Source organism: Callospermophilus lateralis, chromosome 15, assembly GCF_048772815.1.
Source record: "Callospermophilus lateralis isolate mCalLat2 chromosome 15, mCalLat2.hap1, whole genome shotgun sequence".
In the NCBI taxonomy this organism is placed as follows: Eukaryota; Metazoa; Chordata; class Mammalia; order Rodentia; family Sciuridae; genus Callospermophilus; species Callospermophilus lateralis.
Window position 1 is genome coordinate 39,286,727 of NC_135319.1, and position 22,360 is coordinate 39,309,086.

The 22,360-nt window shown below is 31.3% G+C and overlaps 1 protein-coding gene across 1 annotated transcript in view; it reads right to left on the reverse strand.

The window, feature by feature from the left end:
* Nucleotides 1–22,360, reverse strand: part of Ctnna3 (catenin alpha 3) — a 1,643,966-nt gene that overhangs the window by 530,412 nt on the left and 1,091,194 nt on the right. Inside the window, exon 11 of the mRNA XM_076834267.1 lies at nt 14,287–14,443. Coding sequence (XP_076690382.1) covers nt 14,287–14,443 — 157 coding nt within the window. The remainder of the gene's footprint in view (nt 1–14,286; nt 14,444–22,360) is intronic.

Here is a 22,360-nt window from a genome sequence, read left to right on the forward strand (position 1 = left end):
GCAATATAAGAAAATTTGCTAACAAATATATAGTATAGAATGATAGATAAAAAGAGACCATTTGATTTTTTATTATTTTCTATATCATTTTCACATTTTCCTTTGGTTACTTAGATATTCAGATAAGCAATCTAGCTATATATTATGTATTGCATAATGAAAACCTTCACTAAAGTTTAAAGGAAACAGTTTTTAAAATCACCATATTTACCTTGAAAAATCATGCTAATACTAAAATATGAACCTTTATTTTTTTAAAAAATTTATGGAATAATCTAGTGGTTTAGTAGAAACCATAAGTATATTTCTTAGCATGGACATTAGTTAATGTACTGTTCAAAAATAAAACAAAAATGTCCTAATAAGTTTATTTTTAAAAATAACATATCTACATAAATATGACAATGAAGTATTTGTTCATTAGATTAAAAGCCATAATCATTATCTAATTAGTATAATAATTACAAAACAAATATATAAATATTATAATATGATCCATTCAAAAATTAAGTAGTCATTGGACAAACTAGAAAATTATTACAGAATTGTAGAGTTCATCAATTGTCAAAAATAAATTCAGTTTTGAAGGACAATAAAGAAACTATGTTGCAAAGGACAGAAGGATTATTAAAGCTCCGCTGCTTTTTAATCTTTTTATTGATAAGGACCAAAGAGGGAATTGTCTTTGCATTATAGTTTACTAAAACAAAATATAATTTTAGTTGACAGCAAATGAACTATGAAGGACTCAGTTTAATGAACTTTATTGAGATAATATTGGATGGAAGGTCCTGTGCTACGAGGTCTGGAACATAGATGAATAGTATCTATGAGGACTAATATTTTGTTAGTGCTGCCATAATAGAGTACAATAACCTGAGTTGCTTAGACAAGAGGAAGTTATTTTCTCACATTTCTGGAGGCTGATAGTCTGAGACTGAGGTGTTGACAGGGTTTGTTTTTACCCAAGGCCTCTCTCTGTGGCTTGCATATGTCTTCTCCCTATATATTCATATGTTTTTTGTTGTATGCATGCCTATGTCTTAATTTACAATTCTTATGAGAACACCAGTCATACAGGAGTATGTCTCATCCAAATGACCTAATTTTAACTTAATTATCTCTTTAAAGACCCAATCTCCACATACAGTCACTTTCTAAAGTATTTAGCGTTAGGACATCAATATATGAATTTGAGGGGAAGACACAATTCAGCAAATAATAAAGTTTTTCTGTCCTCAGGATTTTCAAAATAATAGGTAAGAAAATTATTTAAAAAATAATTAAAATAAAAGAAAATGTGATAAAAGTTATAGCGATAATTCAAAATTATGAGGGAGTACAGAAATGAATCAGATGATCAAGTATTAGATAAAAGACCAAATGGTTTTAGAAGAAATGAATTTCAATAGATTGAGATGAAAATGATGAGAAGAATAAGAAATAAAATGATTAGAGAAAACATTCTGTAGGGCTAAATTTTAAATTAATTATTTTCTGTACTCAATGATCAAAGCATATTATATATTTAGGATGCTGAAGACCATTTTATCACTGATAACTAAGCAGCAATAGAAAAATTTTATATTCCTCAGTTTTACATGTAAAATATCTCACAGGCTAATAACTAGACAAAATAATTATCCACCATAATTCTCTTCTAACATATCATTTACACCTGTGACATTTTTCAACAAAAACAGAACAGGGTGAGTGTTAGAACTGTACCAATCATAAACCAGAAGAAGACATGGGTAATAAAAGTCTAATAGCAATTGGATTATCCTTGTAGAAAATCTATATATCAAAAAGTTATGTCTATAGCTCTTTGTTCTGAGGGTCAGTTCCAAAATTTATATGATACAACAGCATTTTAAATTCTTTCCTGTAATAAAGTGTCACTATCTGAGTAAAAAAAAACTAAGTAGAACTGTGGTATTTTTTTTAATCAGTGAGTACCTACCACTGAAGTTTAGCTTCCCAAAATGCATTATTATTAGTCTCACTTGATAAACAATATTTCTGATAAAAGAATGTAAATTTTGATTTCTTTTATTAAAAAAAAAAGAAAATAGCAAAGAACTACCCAAACTGCCTTCTTTGTACTTCTGGAGTCAAAAAGTGTTGAATTTTCACAGAACAATAATGAAATGTGCTTCCTTAAGAGTTCTTACATACAAGTCTCTGGAAGATAACCTGAATTTTTACTTACTATTTGAAAATTGTTACAATTCAATGGTATAAAGCCTGGTGATATTAAAAGAGTGGCAAAAGTACAGGATCTTGATTTTGTTAAATATATTTACAAAGACAAACATTTTTCTCTTTCACTGTCATGGCAATCATCTAGGTCCATGTCACAAAATGATAGAAAGTCATATAAATCTTATATTTTGATTCACTTGTAAGTGCCTAATTAAGCAGAACATTTTAAGTTCAGTGAATTAAAAAATCAAATTTAAAACACATCAGATTTTGCATTAGGAAATAAAGATCTTGGCACGTAAACCTGTAGCACTGCAGGAAATTAGCTTCATCTGTTACATTGGTGAAAGGTGCAGAATGATCATTCTGTGCAATTATGCAGCTAGGATAAGCCTTGATTTGGAGACAGTACTCTACCAACAAGAAAATCACTTTGCATACCTCTGCTCAATTTTTGTAGTTTGTTTAGTATAGTTATGTTACATATACTTTCTGGCTTTGCTTTAAAGTCTATATCTGATGGTTCTGAAATGTAAACCGAGTAAATTCTGTTCTTAGTCACTTTTGAAGGATACTGCTACAAAACTGAGAATTTAAGTAAAACATACTTAATTAAACCAAAGTTTATTACACATCTGCAGTATGCCAAACACTGTGCAAAGCACTACAATGAAGTTAAACCTAATAATCTGTCCAAACCAGAGCTGTCAGTTGCTTCTCTTTCTTTGACTTCTTTTTTCACTAATGTGATGTTTGCAATAGTTTTTTGCCCCCTTTTCATCAATTGAAATTTCCTTCCAGAATCTCACTAAATTATGGTGGGAGAGGAAAAGTCTAATTTTACCACCCAAACTATAGTCAATCCAGGTCAATTTTTACTTTGTCTTATCTTAATTGTACAAAATTATCTAAATATATCTGAATAAATCACTAAAGATATATGGAAGAAGAGTCTTCAACTTTTATTAATTATATGATTCAACAGTTGAATGAGTAACAGATGAAAAGTGGGTTTTAGGAGTTAAGATTTGGTTTATTCAGGAATATTCCAGATGGAAAAACCTCAGAATCATAATCACCCTATTCTATATTTTATATTTTAGAAAAAGAGGTAGAAAGTAATTTCAGAGGAAGAACATTTTGATATTAGATTAAATTCAATGACCAAAAAACTGATTATATAATTTTAAATAATTATGTTTACAACCAGTGTAAGAAGAGAGTTAAGCCACAAAATTATTTCTGCCTTACAATATCTCCCATATAGACAGATGAAGTGTATTTATATGCAATTTATTATGAAAAAATGAAGCATATAAATCACCATCAAGATGGCAAATGCAAATTTGTAAGTAGATATCAACTGATAGAATTGAAATTTAATATTTCTATATTTAATAATTTGATAAATAAAAAGCACATATTTTTTAACCTCTTATGACCATTTTTCACAGATCATATTTGAACTACATCCAGTAAACTAAATTTCATTTGAGCCTAAAATTCTCTGAAGTTGATTAAACCAGAAAAGCTTATGGGGAGTTGTGTGCCAGTGGGTTTGAATGTCATTGAATATTTGAAAATTGATATAAAACAATTAATTGCTAGATTTTTGGAGGTATCAAGTATATCAATTTTTGGTTCAGAATTTTGATAGCCATATTCCACAACTGCCATATGACAGTTACTACACACACATTATGAAAACTTGAGCATCTCAAAGCAACTGATTCTCCATAAGAAAATCTGAGAGGACAAAAAGCACTTGAAAAATTATTAAATGAATGAAAGGTAATTAACTTATTTGTAAATTCTTGCAAATTTCACATTATAAAACACTGTTATAGACTATCAGATTGAAAATTATTAGTATAAATAAAGAATTATTATTATATATATATATATATATATATATATATATATATATATGAATTAAACAACATTAAATGGACATAAATTATGATTTGCACCTTATTTGAATTGTGATATAAATTCCTATAAATGCCAACATGTGAAATGGTGGTCACAAATTCAAGTAACGATTCAAAAGTATGAGATTTTAAAGAATGACTACCGAACAATTACTCTGTTGGTAAAAAGATAGCCCATGGTAACTTTCCAACATAACCTATTTTAGCACACTATAATTGCCAGGTGAGGACTTGTTTTCCTCATTAGACTACAGATCCTTTGTGAGTAACTCCCCTTGGCCTCACTTAACATTACATTTATCATTGCATTTATTTATCATCACAATTATCATTGCATTTCACTCTAGAAAGTGACTGCTCAATAAGTGTTTGTTTATGGACATAATAAACGATCAACATGGCAATATTAAAGTGTTAATTGGATGCTTTCTTCAAGGACATTCATTTCCACATTACTTACAATCAAGACTCCTCTGAAGTAAGTACCAAAGAATATAATTTAAATCTTGCTGTCATGTTCCTTTGAGAAACTTTTCAGCTTTAGCTGTGAGTTTTCATATAACCAAAGTGAGACTATTCTATTGCCGGAGGGAGATTCTGATTATTTTGATGCCCTATATCTCCTAATCCAATAGAAGAAAAATGTCTTCATGCAGATTTGCTTATCAGGAGGCTTCAAGGGCTTTCATCAAAATCCTTAGGAAAGGGAAAATCCTGGGAAAGTTTACATGAGGGACATCAATTATACATGTAATAGCAAGTGTGAGAAAAGTTAAGATTTAGTGAAGTTTCATGGTATGACTGCATTGTTTATTATTCTGCAAACTCAAATCTTTTATTGGTTCTTGAAATATTTCAGAATAAAAATAGTTTAAAAAAAATCTAACCATCCTTTCCTCACCTCACCCACAAAACAAAGGTGACAAATGATATTAAATCTTCACAAAATAATATTCCACGAGTGTATGACTTGAGTGATAAAGGTTTAGACAATTTTCACCTTCACAAAGCATTTTCTTAAACTCATTATTGACATAGGCAGTTGAGTCCAAGAATATCAGGTGATCACAACTCTTCAGTGAATTTCAGATGCTTATAAGGGTGGGTATGGGGTGATCTCTCTGTTCCCCAAGGTACACAGTCATCCATACCACTTAACTTTGTACACTGACATTTATTTCTAAGCACTATAACTTGGTTTAATATAAAGATTTAAGAAGAGATTAGAATATAACACAACATACAAGATAATCTATCAGCCTCAATAATAACATATGCTAATTCTTTTCCACTATGATACAAATTTTAAAGCCTTACAGATAAGGTCCCATACATAGTCTTTCTCATTGTCATCTACCTCCTATGTCTCCAGAGTTACTGTTACATTTTTGATATGCATGGCATTTATGGCATCCTATTGTCTATATCACTCTACAATTCGCTCATCCATTTGACATTTCTTTCTAGAATCTGTCCTTTTAATGTGTGAAAGACATTGATTTGTCCTAATGACTATGTTTGTTGCCATTTATTCATTCTGATATTGATGAACAAAATTCCATAATGATTATGCCTGTTGAAATTTTTATGAGTATATGCACAAATTTGTCCAATATATACAGAGGGGGATTTGTAGCAAAATAACCCAGATACCACATATTGCTGTTTTACTCATCACAGAGATTATAACAATTTACATTCCCAGAAGTAGAGTGTAAAAATTCTTTCAGTGTATCTTATCTAATAATCAGCATTATCAGAATTTTAATTTTTTTTACATTTTTAGTTATGCATCATAGTTTTCAAGATAAATCTTCAATTATTTTGATAAACTCTAGCATACTATTAGAGTGGAGTTAATGAAGGTGTTCCCTAATAATACCTAGTTTAAATTTTAACAAAGACCTATCAATGTTCTAGGCTCTATTTGAAGTATTTTAAAGACATATTTATTTAATTTTTCTAATCATTCAGAAAGTAAGCTCTGAGAGTGCTGAAAATTGTCTATTTTATTGACTGTTCTGTCCCTAAGAACTTACAATAGTCCTATTACTTTGTAGGACTTCAACAAGTATTTGTTAGACAAATGAATGCAGGAATGAATAAATGATACAATTACTAACATTTTGAAGAAGGACATTTAGAGGGTCAGAGATGTCCTGCATCAGCCTCCTGAGTAGGTGAGATTACAGGTGTGCATCACCAAGACCTGCTCCCAAATCCACTATCTTCATGTCTAAATTATGTATTATTCTAGTGGTGAAATTTTGTAAAAATAATATGTACTTTATGGGCAAGTAATAATTTTTATTTATTGCTTGGTTATTTATTTTTATTGACAGATTTGAATATATTTAGATATACAACATGATATTTTGAAATATGCATATATTGTGAATGATGAAGTCAAACATCAACATATATTACCTCACACACTTATTTGTGTGTGTGTGTGTAATAACACTCAAAATCTATTTTCTCAGCAAATTCCATACATGTACAATATATTGTGGTTAACAATAGTCACCAATGTTGTATAACATGGCTCTTTGAACTTATTCCACCTGTTTAACTGAAATATTGTATCCTTCAGCCATCTACCCAAACCTCTGGATCCTACAGCCTCTGGTAACTACCGTTCGTCTATAAGTTTCACCTTTTAGAAAATGCAATTTTTGCTGCACTTTTCAAATACATGAATACGTAAATTTTTCACAGTACATGCTCTGGAGCCATTCTTTATATAGACTTTTATTGGGCTGGGGATGTGGCTCAAGCTGTAGTGCACTTGCCTGGCATGCGCGGGGTGCTGGGTTTGATCATCAGCACCATATAAAAATAAAATAAAGACGTTGTGTCCACCGAAAACTAAAAAATAAATAAATAAGTAAAAGACTTTTACTGCTTAAAATTTCCTTAAAGTAAGAGTAAAAATATTCAAATCTGACTGATTTGACAAAGAAAAAAGACTTCCAATTATGATTTTCAACATATCTAATTCATAATACTCAAACAACAGTCCTGCTAAATAACTACTTTTCATTCAAATGAGAGCATCTTGAGTGAACTTGCATGTTAATACGTGGAATTATGTGTAATAAATTCCAGTACACATGCCTAAACTACTTCTCAGTCATATAAGTACAGGCAGTAATTCAAAATGTAATTACTAATAGAGGAATAATGGATTACTTGGGGGAGCTTATTCAATCATTTTTGAGAGCACACTTTCTCCCTGTCTTAACTATGACTTATATAAAGCTTTGTGCATAATTTCTGTGCAGTATTTTCATACCATCATATGAAAAAATAATTGCAGAGGATGCAGGGATAAAACCTTATAACTATGATAAGAGAGTTTTTTATTTATTTTTTAAAGACAATGCCATAAAAGACACTTGCTGCAAATCATCCCGATAAGAGCTTCTTTTTATGGTGGATTTAAAGGGAAAGCTGGTTTTATAGTTTAGATCTAGAATGTCCCTTAAAGGCTCATGTGCTGAAGGCTTGGTCCCAGTGCAGCAGTGCTGAAAGGTGCACTTTGGGAAATTGAATGAATTATGAGGGCTCTGACTTCATCAATGGATTAATTCATTGATGGATTCAAAACTGAATGGACTATTGGGAGGCAGTGGAAACTATAGGAGATGGAATTTAATTCAAGGAGCTATTCCTTGGGGGTTTGCCATTGGGGACTATCTTTTGTCCTCAGCTTCTTTTTATCACTTTCTAATTCCTGGCCACTTTGAAGTGAGCAATTTTGTTCCACCATGTCCTTCTATCATGCTGTACTGTCTCACTACAGGCCCATAGATAATGGAGCCAGCTGAAAATGGACTGAAACTTCCAAAACTGTGATCCAGACTAAATCTTTCCTTTAAATTGATTTTCTTATGCACTTTGTCATAATTGTGAAAAGTTGACTGACATACCTGGGTTATTTAACCTGAGCTAGGATTCCATTATCAGACAGGCCTTCCCTTTGTATTACTACATTTTGATGTATCATTCATGTACATTAATTTTTTTGGAAGTAGAATGGAGGAAGCAAGGGAACATCTGTTTTATATTAAATGGTTTTATTTTACTTCTAAGAACCACATTAACATTATATCATCTACTTCCATAATAAAGATTTATGTCACCTGGAGTTTAGTATTCTAAAACCTAATGTACTCTATGATGCTACTATTTAAAATTTTAGATGGCTTATAATTCCTACAAAAGTTCAGAGCACTAAATATCCAGATATAGTCTATGCTTTTGTTATAATGTCCAACTTGGTGTTCCACAAATCCACCAGGCACTTTCAGATATTTTTTTTCTCTCTTTATGGGATGCTTTTCAAATGTTTTCAAGATTCAATTTAATAATTCAATTAAATAGCTTTTCCTTTAAAAACACTTTCCTCATACTTTGATACTGCAGCAACATGAATTGCATAGGATTTGTTTCTATGACTTTTGTATTTCTTTCGGAATCCCATCTGTGTACACTAGAATGCAAATTCTCTGAAAGAAAATTTCCTTTTCCTTCTCTATACCCTCTTTCATTTTTAGAACACTGTTTTGTACATTGTAAATACTCAATTTCCTTTTATCAAAATTCATTGTAGCAAGATATAATTAAAATCTTATGTTTAAAATAATATATCTACATTGCCTTCAATCTATCAAAACTTTCACTCATATATAGGTTGAAAAATAATGTACATGTACAATGCAAAGTTGAAAAATAATGTACAAGTACTTGGTAATATGATTAATCTTTGCATAGAAATACACTATATTGGTCATGTTTTAATTCCAACTCTTATTCCATAAATCTCATACTGAGATTTTATAGTACTTAGTATAAAATTAATCTAAGATTTTGATTTTATTAACATTATAGTGTGTTTATTTAGTATAAATGTATGAAAGATATTGAAAATATATTTATTTTAATGTTCCTTTGTCAAATCATCTAGATTGCAACTTTACAGAAGCCAAGGATCATATTTACTAACATGTCATGAACAAAGAGGCCTTTGTTAGTACATTTCTGATGACAGTGTCAGAGAATCATCTTTCTGTTACTATGTCAGTATCTTAGAACATTTTGATGATTAATGCTGAAAGTTGTTTTTCATTATTTAAAGGTTTTTCAAAATATTAATGTCAATGCTTAACATGTTTGATAAAAGCATAAGATATAAACCATGAAAAACTAATGTTGACATGGAATTAAAAAGGGGAATAAATACTAGTATTCATTTAGCAAACACCTATTAAGAGTCTTCAAGAAGCAGGAGGCACAATTAGGAAGACTGTATTCAGGTAAAATATATTAGCTTGAATCAGAATGGTAACAGCGGATGTAAGATAAACTTGACATTTTTAAGTTAAATTGAGGATAAAGAACTAAGGAAATTTTCAAGTACCCTTTAATACTATCACTCACTAAGTCAGTATGATGTTATTCAAGGAACACTTTTTACAATAAAGACATAGAAGTGCTAATTCTAATCAATAAGTGGACAATCTTTGTTTCAGAAACTTCTAAAACATTATCAGTGGCTACCTCCATTCATCATGGGTTCTATCTGTTCAACAATTCCCATTGCCACAACTTACTTACAAATTGTCTCTTTTACTGACTTTTTACCCATTTGTCAATCTCCCATGCTGTTCATCAGACTCAGCACTTAAAATTATGCAAAAAATATTGAATGAATGGCTAAAGGAATGAAAGAAAGACTACATCTTCACAAACTCAAATATTTATTCAGGTCTTAGAAATTGTTGAATAGTTCTTATGGTTCAAACAATCCCCCCTTTTATCAAAGTTTATAGCTTACTATAAGTAAATTCATTTAATAGCTCAAAAAGCAGATGCATTTATTATTTCCTCTTTTAAATTTTCATTTAAACAGAGATACTAATGTTTTTATGTTCTCATGTAAATAAATATTATTGGGAATTCCAAGCACTATATCTGACTGATAAGAAAGAGTTTCTTAAATCTCCTCTCATCTCATCCTTTGTCTATAATTAGGATAGACCCCAATGTGCTCAAAGAATCTTCAGAGAAGTATTTCTGACAGTTTGTTATATGCATTTTCAGATAATAAAGGGCATAGTGAATGGTTTGGGGGGAAATCCTGTTGTCAATGATGACAAGAAGTTGGGGGCAAATGCATTTGGAAGAACATTTTTTTATTTGAAGAAGATACTGATACTATTCCATAAAAACATTAAAGTGAAAAGAGCCTTTTTGAATAATTCATCTTCAGAGACTATAACTTACCAAACATCATATTGCTTTTGAAAATGATATTTTGGTTCATTGTTGAATTTTATTTTTACATGTAAAATTTTTACATATAATAAATTGATGAGAAGGCTATATTCCTTAAGGTTTACAAGAAGAAACTGCACTTAGGTTTAGACTTAACTATGTATAGCAGAAAACAAAATAGCCCAAATATCACTTCTGAAAATAGGTACCTTGACTTCTATATTATGAGAAATCTGGTGATGGTATAAACATGATTTTAAAATCATCAATTCTAGTTCTATATTTAGGACTGTACTAAATTAACTAAAGACATTTGGCATTATAGATACCCTTATTTCAAGAGCTATAGTCAATATTGGACCATCTGATCACTCTAAAACATGACCAGAAGCAAACTTTTTACCATTTGTGATTTCCACCTGTGTTAATGACAATAAAATAATATTCTGAAATCCAATAATCCTTTCAATGGTTTTTAGATTTTAATTTTGATTCATATTTTAATGTGGGGATCCACAAAGTTTTAAAACTAACTCAGGAGAAAATGGGTGTCTTTTCAGGATTCTGATTCTTTTTTTTATATAAAAAGAATCAAACATTATTATTGTCTGCTGAAAAAAAAATGCCCAAGAAAAAGGAGAAATGTATACAAAAATTTCATAACCATAATTTTTCATAGTTAATTCATAATTCAAATCTTTGTACTAGATTGTTGGTAAATCTACCTCACAATAAGATGGACCAGAGCATGAGTAAAACAGCATTTTTCTATAAAAGATCATCCTAAAGGCATATCAGTGAAGTCATTCACCATTAGAAAAACATAAAGCTTTTTCTAAGAAAAATCTGCCCTGCACACAAGCTGCCAGATTTTGACAGCCGTCATCATAGCTATATGAACCGCGATTAGCAGTTTGAAAAAAATGTGACCCATCTATTGATTGGCCTGTGATCTTCAACCCAGCACTTCTAGTTTGATACTAACAAGATACACAGGGTCAGTTAGTTTCTTTCTCATTTATTTGAATGGAAAATGCTGAGAGAAGAAGCTATCATCTGTGGGAACAGATGCTAAAAATTATGATGCTACAAGAATCACTGGAGCCCTGGCTAAACCAAGGAATGAATGTTTATGAAGGCACAGGAATGAGAGCAATGGAGCCACTCAGCATTTTGGACACACATGCTTGGATGTCTACTGAATAACCATTTCTTCCTTCTTTTCTTTCCTCCTTCCCTCCTTCCTTCCTTCCTTTTCTTCTTTTTGTTTGATTTTTTTTGACTAATAAAACTATGATTTCATTTGTGTAGTAACTAGTCATAAAAATTAAATTATAACTCTCCTAAGTCCAGTGGTTTGTTAGAACTTATTTATATCAGCTCATAAGAACTTATTCTATGCATTTCTTACCAATTCAGAGTGAAATTGCATTGGTTACTTGAATTCTGCCACAGAAATCAGTAAGTGCTACCTATTTGGACTATAAATTCCTCTGTCCACCACCCTTTGCCCAATCTGCTATTAATAATTTATCTGCACTCTCTAAATTTGCCATGGGAATTTCATTTCCTTTTGCCAGTGATTGGAATGGGCAAGAGACCAAGTTCTGTCCTATATCAAGTAAGAGAAACTGATGGACTGCATCTGGAATAGATTTTCTCCTTGATAAATTAAAGTGGAATTATATCTTCTCCTTCAATTTTAGATGTTATCATATAATGTTTTGAGATTGAGTGTCTTAAGATGCAACTGTGAGGAAAGGTCAACACAATTCAGAGAAGCCTTCACAGATCATTAATAATGATGAACCACTACCCAAAGTGCAGAAAAGTGGGAGCAATCTACCCTAGACATAGAAAACAATGGGGTGCACTATATATACAGAATTTAGAAATAATAATGAAATAAATACATTAACAACCCATTTATTAATATCATCATCCTATACTGGCAATTCTAAATAATGCTAAAAATTAGCACCCCTTTCCCTGCTCAAATAGTGGACTATTCCTATCTAAGTCCTCTGGCATACTAGGGGTAGTAGCCTAAAACCAATTATGTCAAATATCCAGTTATATGAAATAAATGGAAGTTTTTGTAATTTAAGGAAACTTTAGAAGAGTTTTCTGTTGCTTGTAGATGAAATATTCTGAATTGCTGAAGTTGACCACAGAAAGGAACAGACGCAGTAAGCTGCTGGGTCAGGTTAATCCAGCATTAAATGCAAAATCTATGAGCTCCTGCTTTGAGGTCTCATGAGGTATTTAGATTCCAGGCCTCCCACAGCTGTAATTATGCAAGCTCTGGCAAATTACAGTTCTTCTTACCATCCAGAGTTTTCCTCCCTTTGCATTGTGACTACATTACCATAGAAAATTGCCTGTACATTGATTAATATGAGTAGGTTGCTTGGCTCATAACCAAAAAGCACCAACTACAAACCAGAATATAGCATTTAACAATTAAATTATTAAAGACTAAATCAATATAAGATATTGTAAAGCCTATACAAAAGAGATAGTAAAGAGACAAAAGTACTCCTAACATAAAATTATTTACAACAATTAAAGTGACAATTTTATCTAAATGTTAGAAAAATAAAACAGATAAATCAATGAGTTTTAGAATAACACACAAAAATGTTCAGTCAAACATTATGTGGAAAAGGAAAGTAGTTTATATAAATGTTCATATATGACATGATACAAACATTTGAAAATAAAAATATATATGTAGAAAAATGCTGGATGAAAATAAAATGAGATATCATTTGTTGTTATTTTAAAGAGTACTAATATTCTCTCCCATACATTTTCTGTATTTTCAAAAGTTTTAATTGAATTAAAAATACTTAGCATACATTTCTGTTTCATTAATATATCATAAAATAAACTAAATTTCTAGAACTATTGTTCAAGATAAGACAGTGTATATAAAAAAATTATATGTATGAAAGTCATGAGTTGAACAAATAAGACTGATATACAATGGAAAATTTTCTAAAATCATAATAGATACTCATGAGAATTTGTATTTCATAAAAGGAGAATATTATCACATTTCAAGAATTATCCTCTCACACATTAAATAAATTAATTATATAATTATATCTATATTTATATGCATCTATCCATACAAACATATACATAAATACATATATATGTAGTTTATTTTAAAGAGGAGAAGATAACAAAAGATTAAACATCTTTAATTCTTTCTTGTTACAACAGTACAACCAAAATCTGAGTTTTGCTCCTGAGGCTTTGGCTTTCTGAGAGTGTTTTCAACAACCAGTGGCATCGCATTTTACTCTACCAAGGGACACCCATAGGGGCTTCTTATGGAGTCTCAAGCCCATCTGTCACTGATTTCATCTGATATTAAGACTCTTTTCTTCTATTCTTGAGATTAGCAATATCAAATACCTCTACTGGTACTTGAACAGCCACATTACATCTCAAATCAATAAAAGCTTTTCCTGTTAACTTGTATCTTTTCCTGAGTAGAAATAAAAATGATTGGAAAAGAGTGTAGATATAGAACATCAAAATGTTTTACATGTATTGGGATGAAGGTGATGCTGATTTAGTAAAGACAGGAAAGATCCAAGCTATTTTCTATTACACTTTGCCCATGAATGGAAGTTTCTTTTAAAAACACAGTGTAAATTGTTAATCATGAAGCATAAAGCTTGTAATCCCCAATTAGACCACTAATGATACACTTGGTGCTTCTACATAGCTTAACTACATTTCCAGAAAGCTCATTAATAAGACTCCTTATATTGCATAAAATTAATTATATTCAGTATTATATGACTTCAAAACATTGACAAGAGTTAATGCATAAATTAAAAGATCAAAAACATACCAGATACAGCAAGGAAGTCATCAATGCTTGTAATGTCATCTACAGCTTCAGTAAGGACATGTATATAGTTCTCCCATGTGTGTTTGTACATTTCCATGGTGTTTTTTACCACTTGACTTTTGGGTCTTGCAGCCAAAGCAAGCGCAGCATTAATAACCTGAATAGATAATACAGAATGCTTACAAAGTGATTTATTTAGAAACAGTAATGTGCAGATAGCAGTTATTCTTTTTTAAATAATTTTACATATATTTATCCTTATCAACAGGGTATAATAAAATTACTTTAATGTGTAATCTCCTCTTTGTTTTTGATAATAGATTAATTTATAATTTAAGTAATTTTAAAAGTATTTGTTGAGTGTCCTCATCAAATAACTGCAGGAGATTAAAAGAAAATTGGTGTCTACCTTTAATAAACTTTTATATTACTCAATAGGAAGGCAACACATAACTAGAACTTAAGTTTTTGTATTACAAATGCCATAAGAACAAACAATGGTCAATAGCCTCTAAAAAAGGAGAGATCATCTTCAACAGGGTGCTAAGAAAAGGCTTTGAGGAAATGTGACATTTTAATGGTGCATTTGGATTCACATCAGACAATTCCTGAATAACCTACATAAAAATCACTAATGGAGAGCTTTTACTTACTAATGGGCTTGTAGGTATTCAACCAGTAGGTATTTACTCATATTTTCATCCACTTTATATTTCAAATACATACCAAGTATCCTTCCTACATCAAGCAGTGTTTTACATTTTAGAAATAAGGCAATAAAGAAGACACAAGCAAAACTCACCACTTTAATGGAATTAAAAGAAGGTCACCTTAATTCCAGTCAAAGAAGGCCAACAATTTCAAGTCAAAAAAGTATGATCTTGAGATAGTTATGAAAACTAATAAGAAAAATAATAGGACAGAAAAGAAGGATGAAAGTGGAATGGTAGAAAGTTTCCAATTTTAGGAAGGCGTTGCATTGAAACAAACACTAGAATAAAATTATTAGCATGAAAGACTTTTGGAACAGAGAAGTTGTTAGATTCAAAGAGGGACAAAAATGGAAAATTCTGTGAGAATAGTAAGCCTGAGTATACAAAAGGAACCAGCAGGCATTCCTGGGACTATAGCCTTATTGGAAGACACTGGAGAGTCATGTTGACTTTTGGATAATTTGCTCAGAACTACACTTTAGAAAAATTAATTTCTCAACAAACATGGGAAGCTATTGCAAGAGGTTATGGGGTGAAAAGGAGCCTGAACTGCAATGGTGGAGGTAATGAAAAGGACTTCACAGGACTTCCAACTAATTAAAGGAGGATAAAGATAGGCCAAAGATTATTGCCAGAAATACCATGCAATATTTAAAGACATGAAAATAAAGCCACTGCAGAGCAATAATAGTGGGTTACAAAATATGATTCATCGGATGACATTTTTACATATAAAATGCATGTAAACATGCTGCATGAATATGTACAACAGTTGATGGTTCTCTAGGAGGTGGAATTTCAAGTACTTTGTCTTTCTTTCTTTCTTTCTTAGTTGTGAATTTGTCAGATTTTCTATGATGAATGTTCAAGTTTAATATTCAGAATAGATAAATGAAGTTATTCTTCAAAAACTGACAATTATGAGAGGAATTAAGATAGTTGAGTAGAGGCAGGCAGCAGGTTTCAACTCCTCTCTGCTTGGAATCCAAGCAGTGAAAGATCAGACAGGTAGGTGACAGAGGGAATGCACCGAGACAAAATGTTGAACTGTTCTTTAACAACTTGGAAGTTCTGGAGCAAGAAATGGGGAAGAATTTGTTAACCCTCACAGGGCAGATTGAGTGGGGGAATAATAAAGAGGGGAGATGTAAAGCTGATAAGCTTTTTTCAGAGATAGTGGTAGAAGAGAAAGTCAGACCAAGCTGCACTGGGTAGGGAGCGACAAAGCCAACTGGTAACAGAGAAAAGCTCTGCTTCTCTCAATTTGCTGGTGGAAAATTTGCCACCACAAGCCATTTTTTCAGAGACCATGGCTAAATGTGTAGCTCTGGAAAGGATTAAATCTCTATGGCTTCATTTCATCAAGAGGTATAAGCAAATACCATCACAGGGAACACCTTTGAAATATGCCCTATGAGTAATATGTACAGTGAGATATCTATGAGTTGAAGGCTGCTGATCTACTCATCCTCCTTTCTTTTTTAAAATTTACTTATTTGGTTTTTAGATATACATGACAGAATATATTTTAACATATTATACACACATGGAGTATAACTTATTCTAATTGAGATTCTTGGGTTGTACATGATTCACTAGTAATGGATTCATTAATGAACATAGATATATCTGATTCATTCTACTATCTTTCCTATTCCCATCCCATCTCTCTTCCCTTTATTCCCATTTGTCTAATCCAATGAACTTTTACTCTACCCCCACCCACTTGTCGTGTATTAGCATTCTCCTATCAGAGATAACTTTCAGTATTTGGTTTTCTGGGATTGGGATATTTCACTTAGCATGATAGTCTCTGGAACGGTCCATTTACCAGCAAGTTATAAATTCATTCTTTTTTTGACGGAGTAATATTCCATTGTGTATACATACCACATTTTCTTTATCCATTCATCTATGAAGTTTTCATGTCCTATATAGCTTAATGGTAATTTTACTCATTTTAATACTTATATTTTTAGTCTTCTAGAGTACTACTCCCCTTTTCAACTTTTGGACTAGTAAAATACTGGGAACCATTTTTATTTAGTTTTTTATGGTCGATTAGTAAATGGTTTGTTCTGAGTGAAGGCAGTTGCTGGTGATTATTATCTCTTCTCATTGTAGTGATAGGAATTGATCAGAGCACTGTGATAATGTTGAATGAGTGCTTTGAAATAAAGATACACACCCAGACCGTGCAACACATGGTAAATAGAAAGTTGTTCACTAAAAAGACTCTTTCATAGCAGTGGAAGAGACAGACATCTGTCCCAGCAGATGCACAAATATCAACAGAGAAATAAGAAATCATGAGAAGTCAATGTAATAAGATGTCGCCAAGATTTTGTAACACTCCGAAACTGATTCTATAAACATTAGAGAAAATGCCAGATGAAGAAATCAAAAAGTTGGTTGTTAGAATTATCAAGAAATTAAAAGATTTAAGGAAAGAACTAAGGGAGAAAACGTATGGTATGAAAGAGAATTTCATAAAAGAAAGATGTTAAAAAAGAACCAAACAGAAAACTTGGAAATTAAAAACTCAAGTAATTGACTCCCCTAAAACCAAACCAAACCAAACAAACACAAAAACCCAGTCTAGTCTTATAAACAGATCAGATTAATCAGAACAAACAGTGTCAGGGCTCAAAGACAAGGTTCAGGAATTAGAACAGCCATTAATATAAAAAAAGGGGAAAAAAAAGAAACTATGAACAGAATATACAAGAACTCTGAGATAACAATTCAAAGGCAAAACTTAACACTTACAGGTCTTTGGGAGGAAGAGGAGATATAGACTAATGGCACAGAAAACCTATTCAGTGAAAAAATAGCAGAAAACATCCGAGTCTTGGATATGAGAGGGACATGCAGATTCCAGAGCCATTTAGAATTCCAAATAGGACCATTTTAACTACTCCATGATGTAGTTAAAATGCCAAAAATTCAGAATAAAGAAAAATAAAGTAAAACTGCAAGGGAGAAGTACCAATCACTTATAAAGCTATTAATTTTTTTTTTAAAAAAAACCTATAAATAATTAGAAGGAATACCAGTAGAACAGAAAAAGGGAAACAGATGGTGAGAGGATGAGAGAGAAAGGAGAAGTCATAGGTACATATTGAGCAAATTATATTACAAGCTTTATGATTATGTCAAAATGAACCCAAAATGTTATGTATAACAATACTGCATTAATACAAAAAAGAATATCAAAAGTCTTCGCAACAAAAACTCTAAAAGCCATGACAGCATGGAATGATGTATTTAAGTCCTAAAAGAAAATAACAGCAAACCTTGATTACTATATCCAACAAAGCTATCCTTCAGAATCGAGGAACAAATAAAAAAACTACAAAGTCTAAACTAAAAGAATTCATTACCATTAAGCTAGCTTTACAAAGGATCCATAACAGAATCCTATACACAGAAAAGAAAGATTAAAAGTAACAAAGAAAGCATGGAAAAGAGCAAATCACATTAGAAAAATAAATAAGCTAAATAAGCAAATGATCATTATAAATGTTTCAAACATTAGAAATAAAATAAAATGGCAAGAAATAATACATAGCTCTTTATAATAACAGTGAATATAAAGTGGTCTTAATTCTCCCTTTGAAAGATAGAGCCTAGCAGATGAGATTTTTTTTTGAATACTCAATTGTATTTTGTCAGTAAGAAATGCATCTCACAGACAAAGACATTCAGAGATTGAAAGTAAAAGGATGAAAAGTGATATTCTATGCTAATGAAATAAAAAAACAAACAGGAAGCAATCTTTAAACCAGTTTTTCTTCAGAAGAGACAAAGAAGGACATTACATATGGGTAAAAGGAAAAATATCTAACAAAAGATATGGTTATAAATATTTAAAGTGTGAATTACATGACATGAACATTACTTGATAAAAATAGGACTGAATGACTTTAATACAACTACTTTCACTAAGAGCTGCTCTACCAAAAAATTAACAGACCCATCAGATTTAGACTTGACTATAAATCAATTGGACATAATTAACATGTATGAACATTTTATCCACAACAACTGAATACATTTTCTTTTCAGTTACTCATGAAATTTTCTCCAAAATTGATATTTTATAACAGAAATAAAATCTTGGAAAATAAAAAGAAAAAAGTGAAATGATCTCTTTTTTCAGATCATACTACAGTGAAACTAGAAATCAACCAAGAAAATCTGTAGGAACTATAGAAGTACTTGGAAATGTATTTACTTCATAAAAATATTTTATTGTTGCATTCTAATTATACATAATAGTGGGATTCATTATACCATATTCATAAATGCACATAATTTGATCAATCTCATTTCCCACACCTTTTCTTTTCCTTCCCTTCTGCCTCTCCAAATCTGCTTGCTCTACTCTAAGAGATCTCCTTTCTATAAACATACAGCATTCACTGTGGGATATTTGTACATGGACACAGCGTAATTTGGGAGATTTCACTCCCCATTGCCGCTCCATACCCTCGCTTATGAGTCTGGCTTATTTCACTTAGTCTGATGCTCTTCAATTCTATCCATTTACCTACAAATGACATAATTTCTTTCTTCTTAATGACTGAGTAAAACTCTATTGTTTACATGTACCATATTTTCTTTAATCAGCTGTTGACAGACAATTAGGCTGGTTCTAAAACTGGGCTATTGTGAACCACACCGCCAATAACTATTAATATGAATGTTTCATTACAATATGCCGATTTTAAATCTTTTGGACAAATACCAAGGAGTGGGAAAGTAGGGCCATAAGGTGGTCCCTTTCCTATTCATTTGAGGAAACACCATACTGCTTTCCACAGTGGTTGTACCAATTTACAGTTCCACCAACGGTGTATAAATATGCCATTTCCCCAACATCCTTGCCAGAAATTATTGTTATTTGTGTTTTTGATGATTGCCACTCTAACTGGAATAAGATGAAATGTCAGTGTAATTTTGATTTGTATTTCTCTGATTGCTGAGGATGTTGAACATTTTTTCATGTGTTTGTTGGCCATTTGGATATCTTCTTTTGAGAAATGTCTATATTGATCTTTTGCCCCTTTATTGATTGGATTGTTAGTTTTTCTGGTGTTGAGTTTTTTTTGAGTTCTTTACATGGTCTAAACATTAATTTCCTGTCAGAAGAATAGCTGGCAAATATATTTTCTCTCATTCTGTAGGCCTTTTCTTCATGCTTTTGATTTTTTTTTTTATTTTGCTGTGCAGAATCTTTTTAAATTTGATGTCATCCCACTTATTGATCCTTGGTTTTACTTCTTGAGATTTACTTCTTGAACCTGTGCTGATATGGAAGATTGTTGACCCTATGTTTTCTTCTATTAGTTGAAGTGTTTCTGGTATAATTCATAGTTCTTTGGTCCATTTTGAGTTGATTTTTGTGCAGGGTGAGATAGGAATCTAGTTTCATTCTTCTGAAATATACAGATATACAGTTTTACTAGCACCATTTATTAAAGAAGTTCTATTTTCTCCAATGTAAGTTTTTGGCATGTTCATCAAGAACCAGATGATAGTAGTTGTATGATTTGTCTATGTATCCTCTATTATGTTCTTGTATTTTATATGTCTGATTTTATGCAAGTACCATGCTGTCTTTCTTACTATGGCTCTGTAGAAGAATTTGAAATCAGATATCCTAATGTCTCCAGAATTACTTCTTTTGTTCAGGATTGCTTTAGCTATTCTGGGTGTTTTTTCCTCCCATACAAATTTTAAGATTGTTTTTCTCATTATTTGAAGAATGTATTTGGTATTTTGATGGGAATTGCACTAAATCTATATAATGCTTTTGTCCATTTGGCTATTTTGACAATATTCTATCAATGAACATGGGAAGTCTTTGCATCTTCTAAGTTCTACTCTGATTTCTTTCTTTAGTGTTCTATATTGTTCTTTGTAGAGGTTTTTCACCTCCTTGTTTATATTTATTCCCAAGTTTGTGTGTATCCCCTGCCCTCAGGCTATTGAAAATGAAATAACCAAGTTATCTTGATTTCTTTTTCAGATAACCCACTATTGGAATATAGAAAAACCACTAATTTTTGTGCTGATTTGTATCCTGCAACTTTTACTAGATTTGTTCATCAGCTATATAATATATAGAACTCAATAAACCTCAACACTAAAATAACAGATAATCTAATCAATAAATAGAAAATATGAAGTAAATAAATGCTTCTCAAAAGAAGTACAAATGGCCAACAACTATATGAAACAAGTTAAAAATCTTTAGCCATCAGGGAAATATAAATGAAATCTAGAATGAGATTTCATCTCGTTTTAGTTAGAATGGTAATCATCAAGAATATAAATAACAAATGCTGGCAAAGATGCCAGGAAAAAAGAACACTTATACACTGTTGGTGGGAATGAAAATTAGTGTAGCCACTATGGAAATCAGTATGTAGGTTCTTCAAAAAGCTAAAAATAGAATCATCATGTGATCCATGTATACCAGTACTTGGTATTTATCTTAAACAATTTAAGTCAACATCCCGTGAAGAATCATATATACTTATGTTTATCTCAACAGAATTTTCAATAGCTAAGTTACAGAATCAATCTAGTGTTCATCAACAGAAGAATGGATAAAGCAAATGTGGTGTATATACATATGGAGTTTTATTCAGCCATAAAGAAGAAAAAATTCATGTCATTTACAGAAAAATGGAAGAAACTTGAGAGTATTATGTTAAGCAAAATAACCAGATTCGGAAAGTCAAGGGTCATGTTTTTGTGTTACATGTGAAAGCTACAGAGGAAAAAACAGGGGAAAAGGGGATGCAATGAAAGTAGAAGGAAGAACTTTAGGGTAGAGGGAGAGGATTAGGGTAAGGGAAGAATGAAGGGTGGGGAGTTCAGGAAAGTGAAATTGATCATATTGTGTATTTACATATATGGGAATATGCCACAACGAAATCTTCCATTTTGTATAATTTATATGCACTGATGGAAAAAAAAGAGCATTAATAGTTAACCAGTCACTTTAGTGGTTTATCTATACTAAGCATCTTAATAAAATAGTGGGATATCTATCTTCCTTTTGGAGACAGGTTTTCATTTCATTGAGTATGTGGGGAGAGTGATTTGCAGGACATTAACAACCCTAAGAAAGGCATTCTTATGAATCTTATGACTCTTTAGGCTCCCTAAACAGTTCAGTTACTTCACCAAAATCACTGATATGGACATTGTCTTTTCAATTTCTATGCAGTAAATTACATTAAAATGGCATTAATTATATGACATATTTTTAATAATGTGACTTATCATATGTGTTTTTAGTTAGTATATTCATAGTAAAATCAGCATTAGATACCAAAAAGAATGAT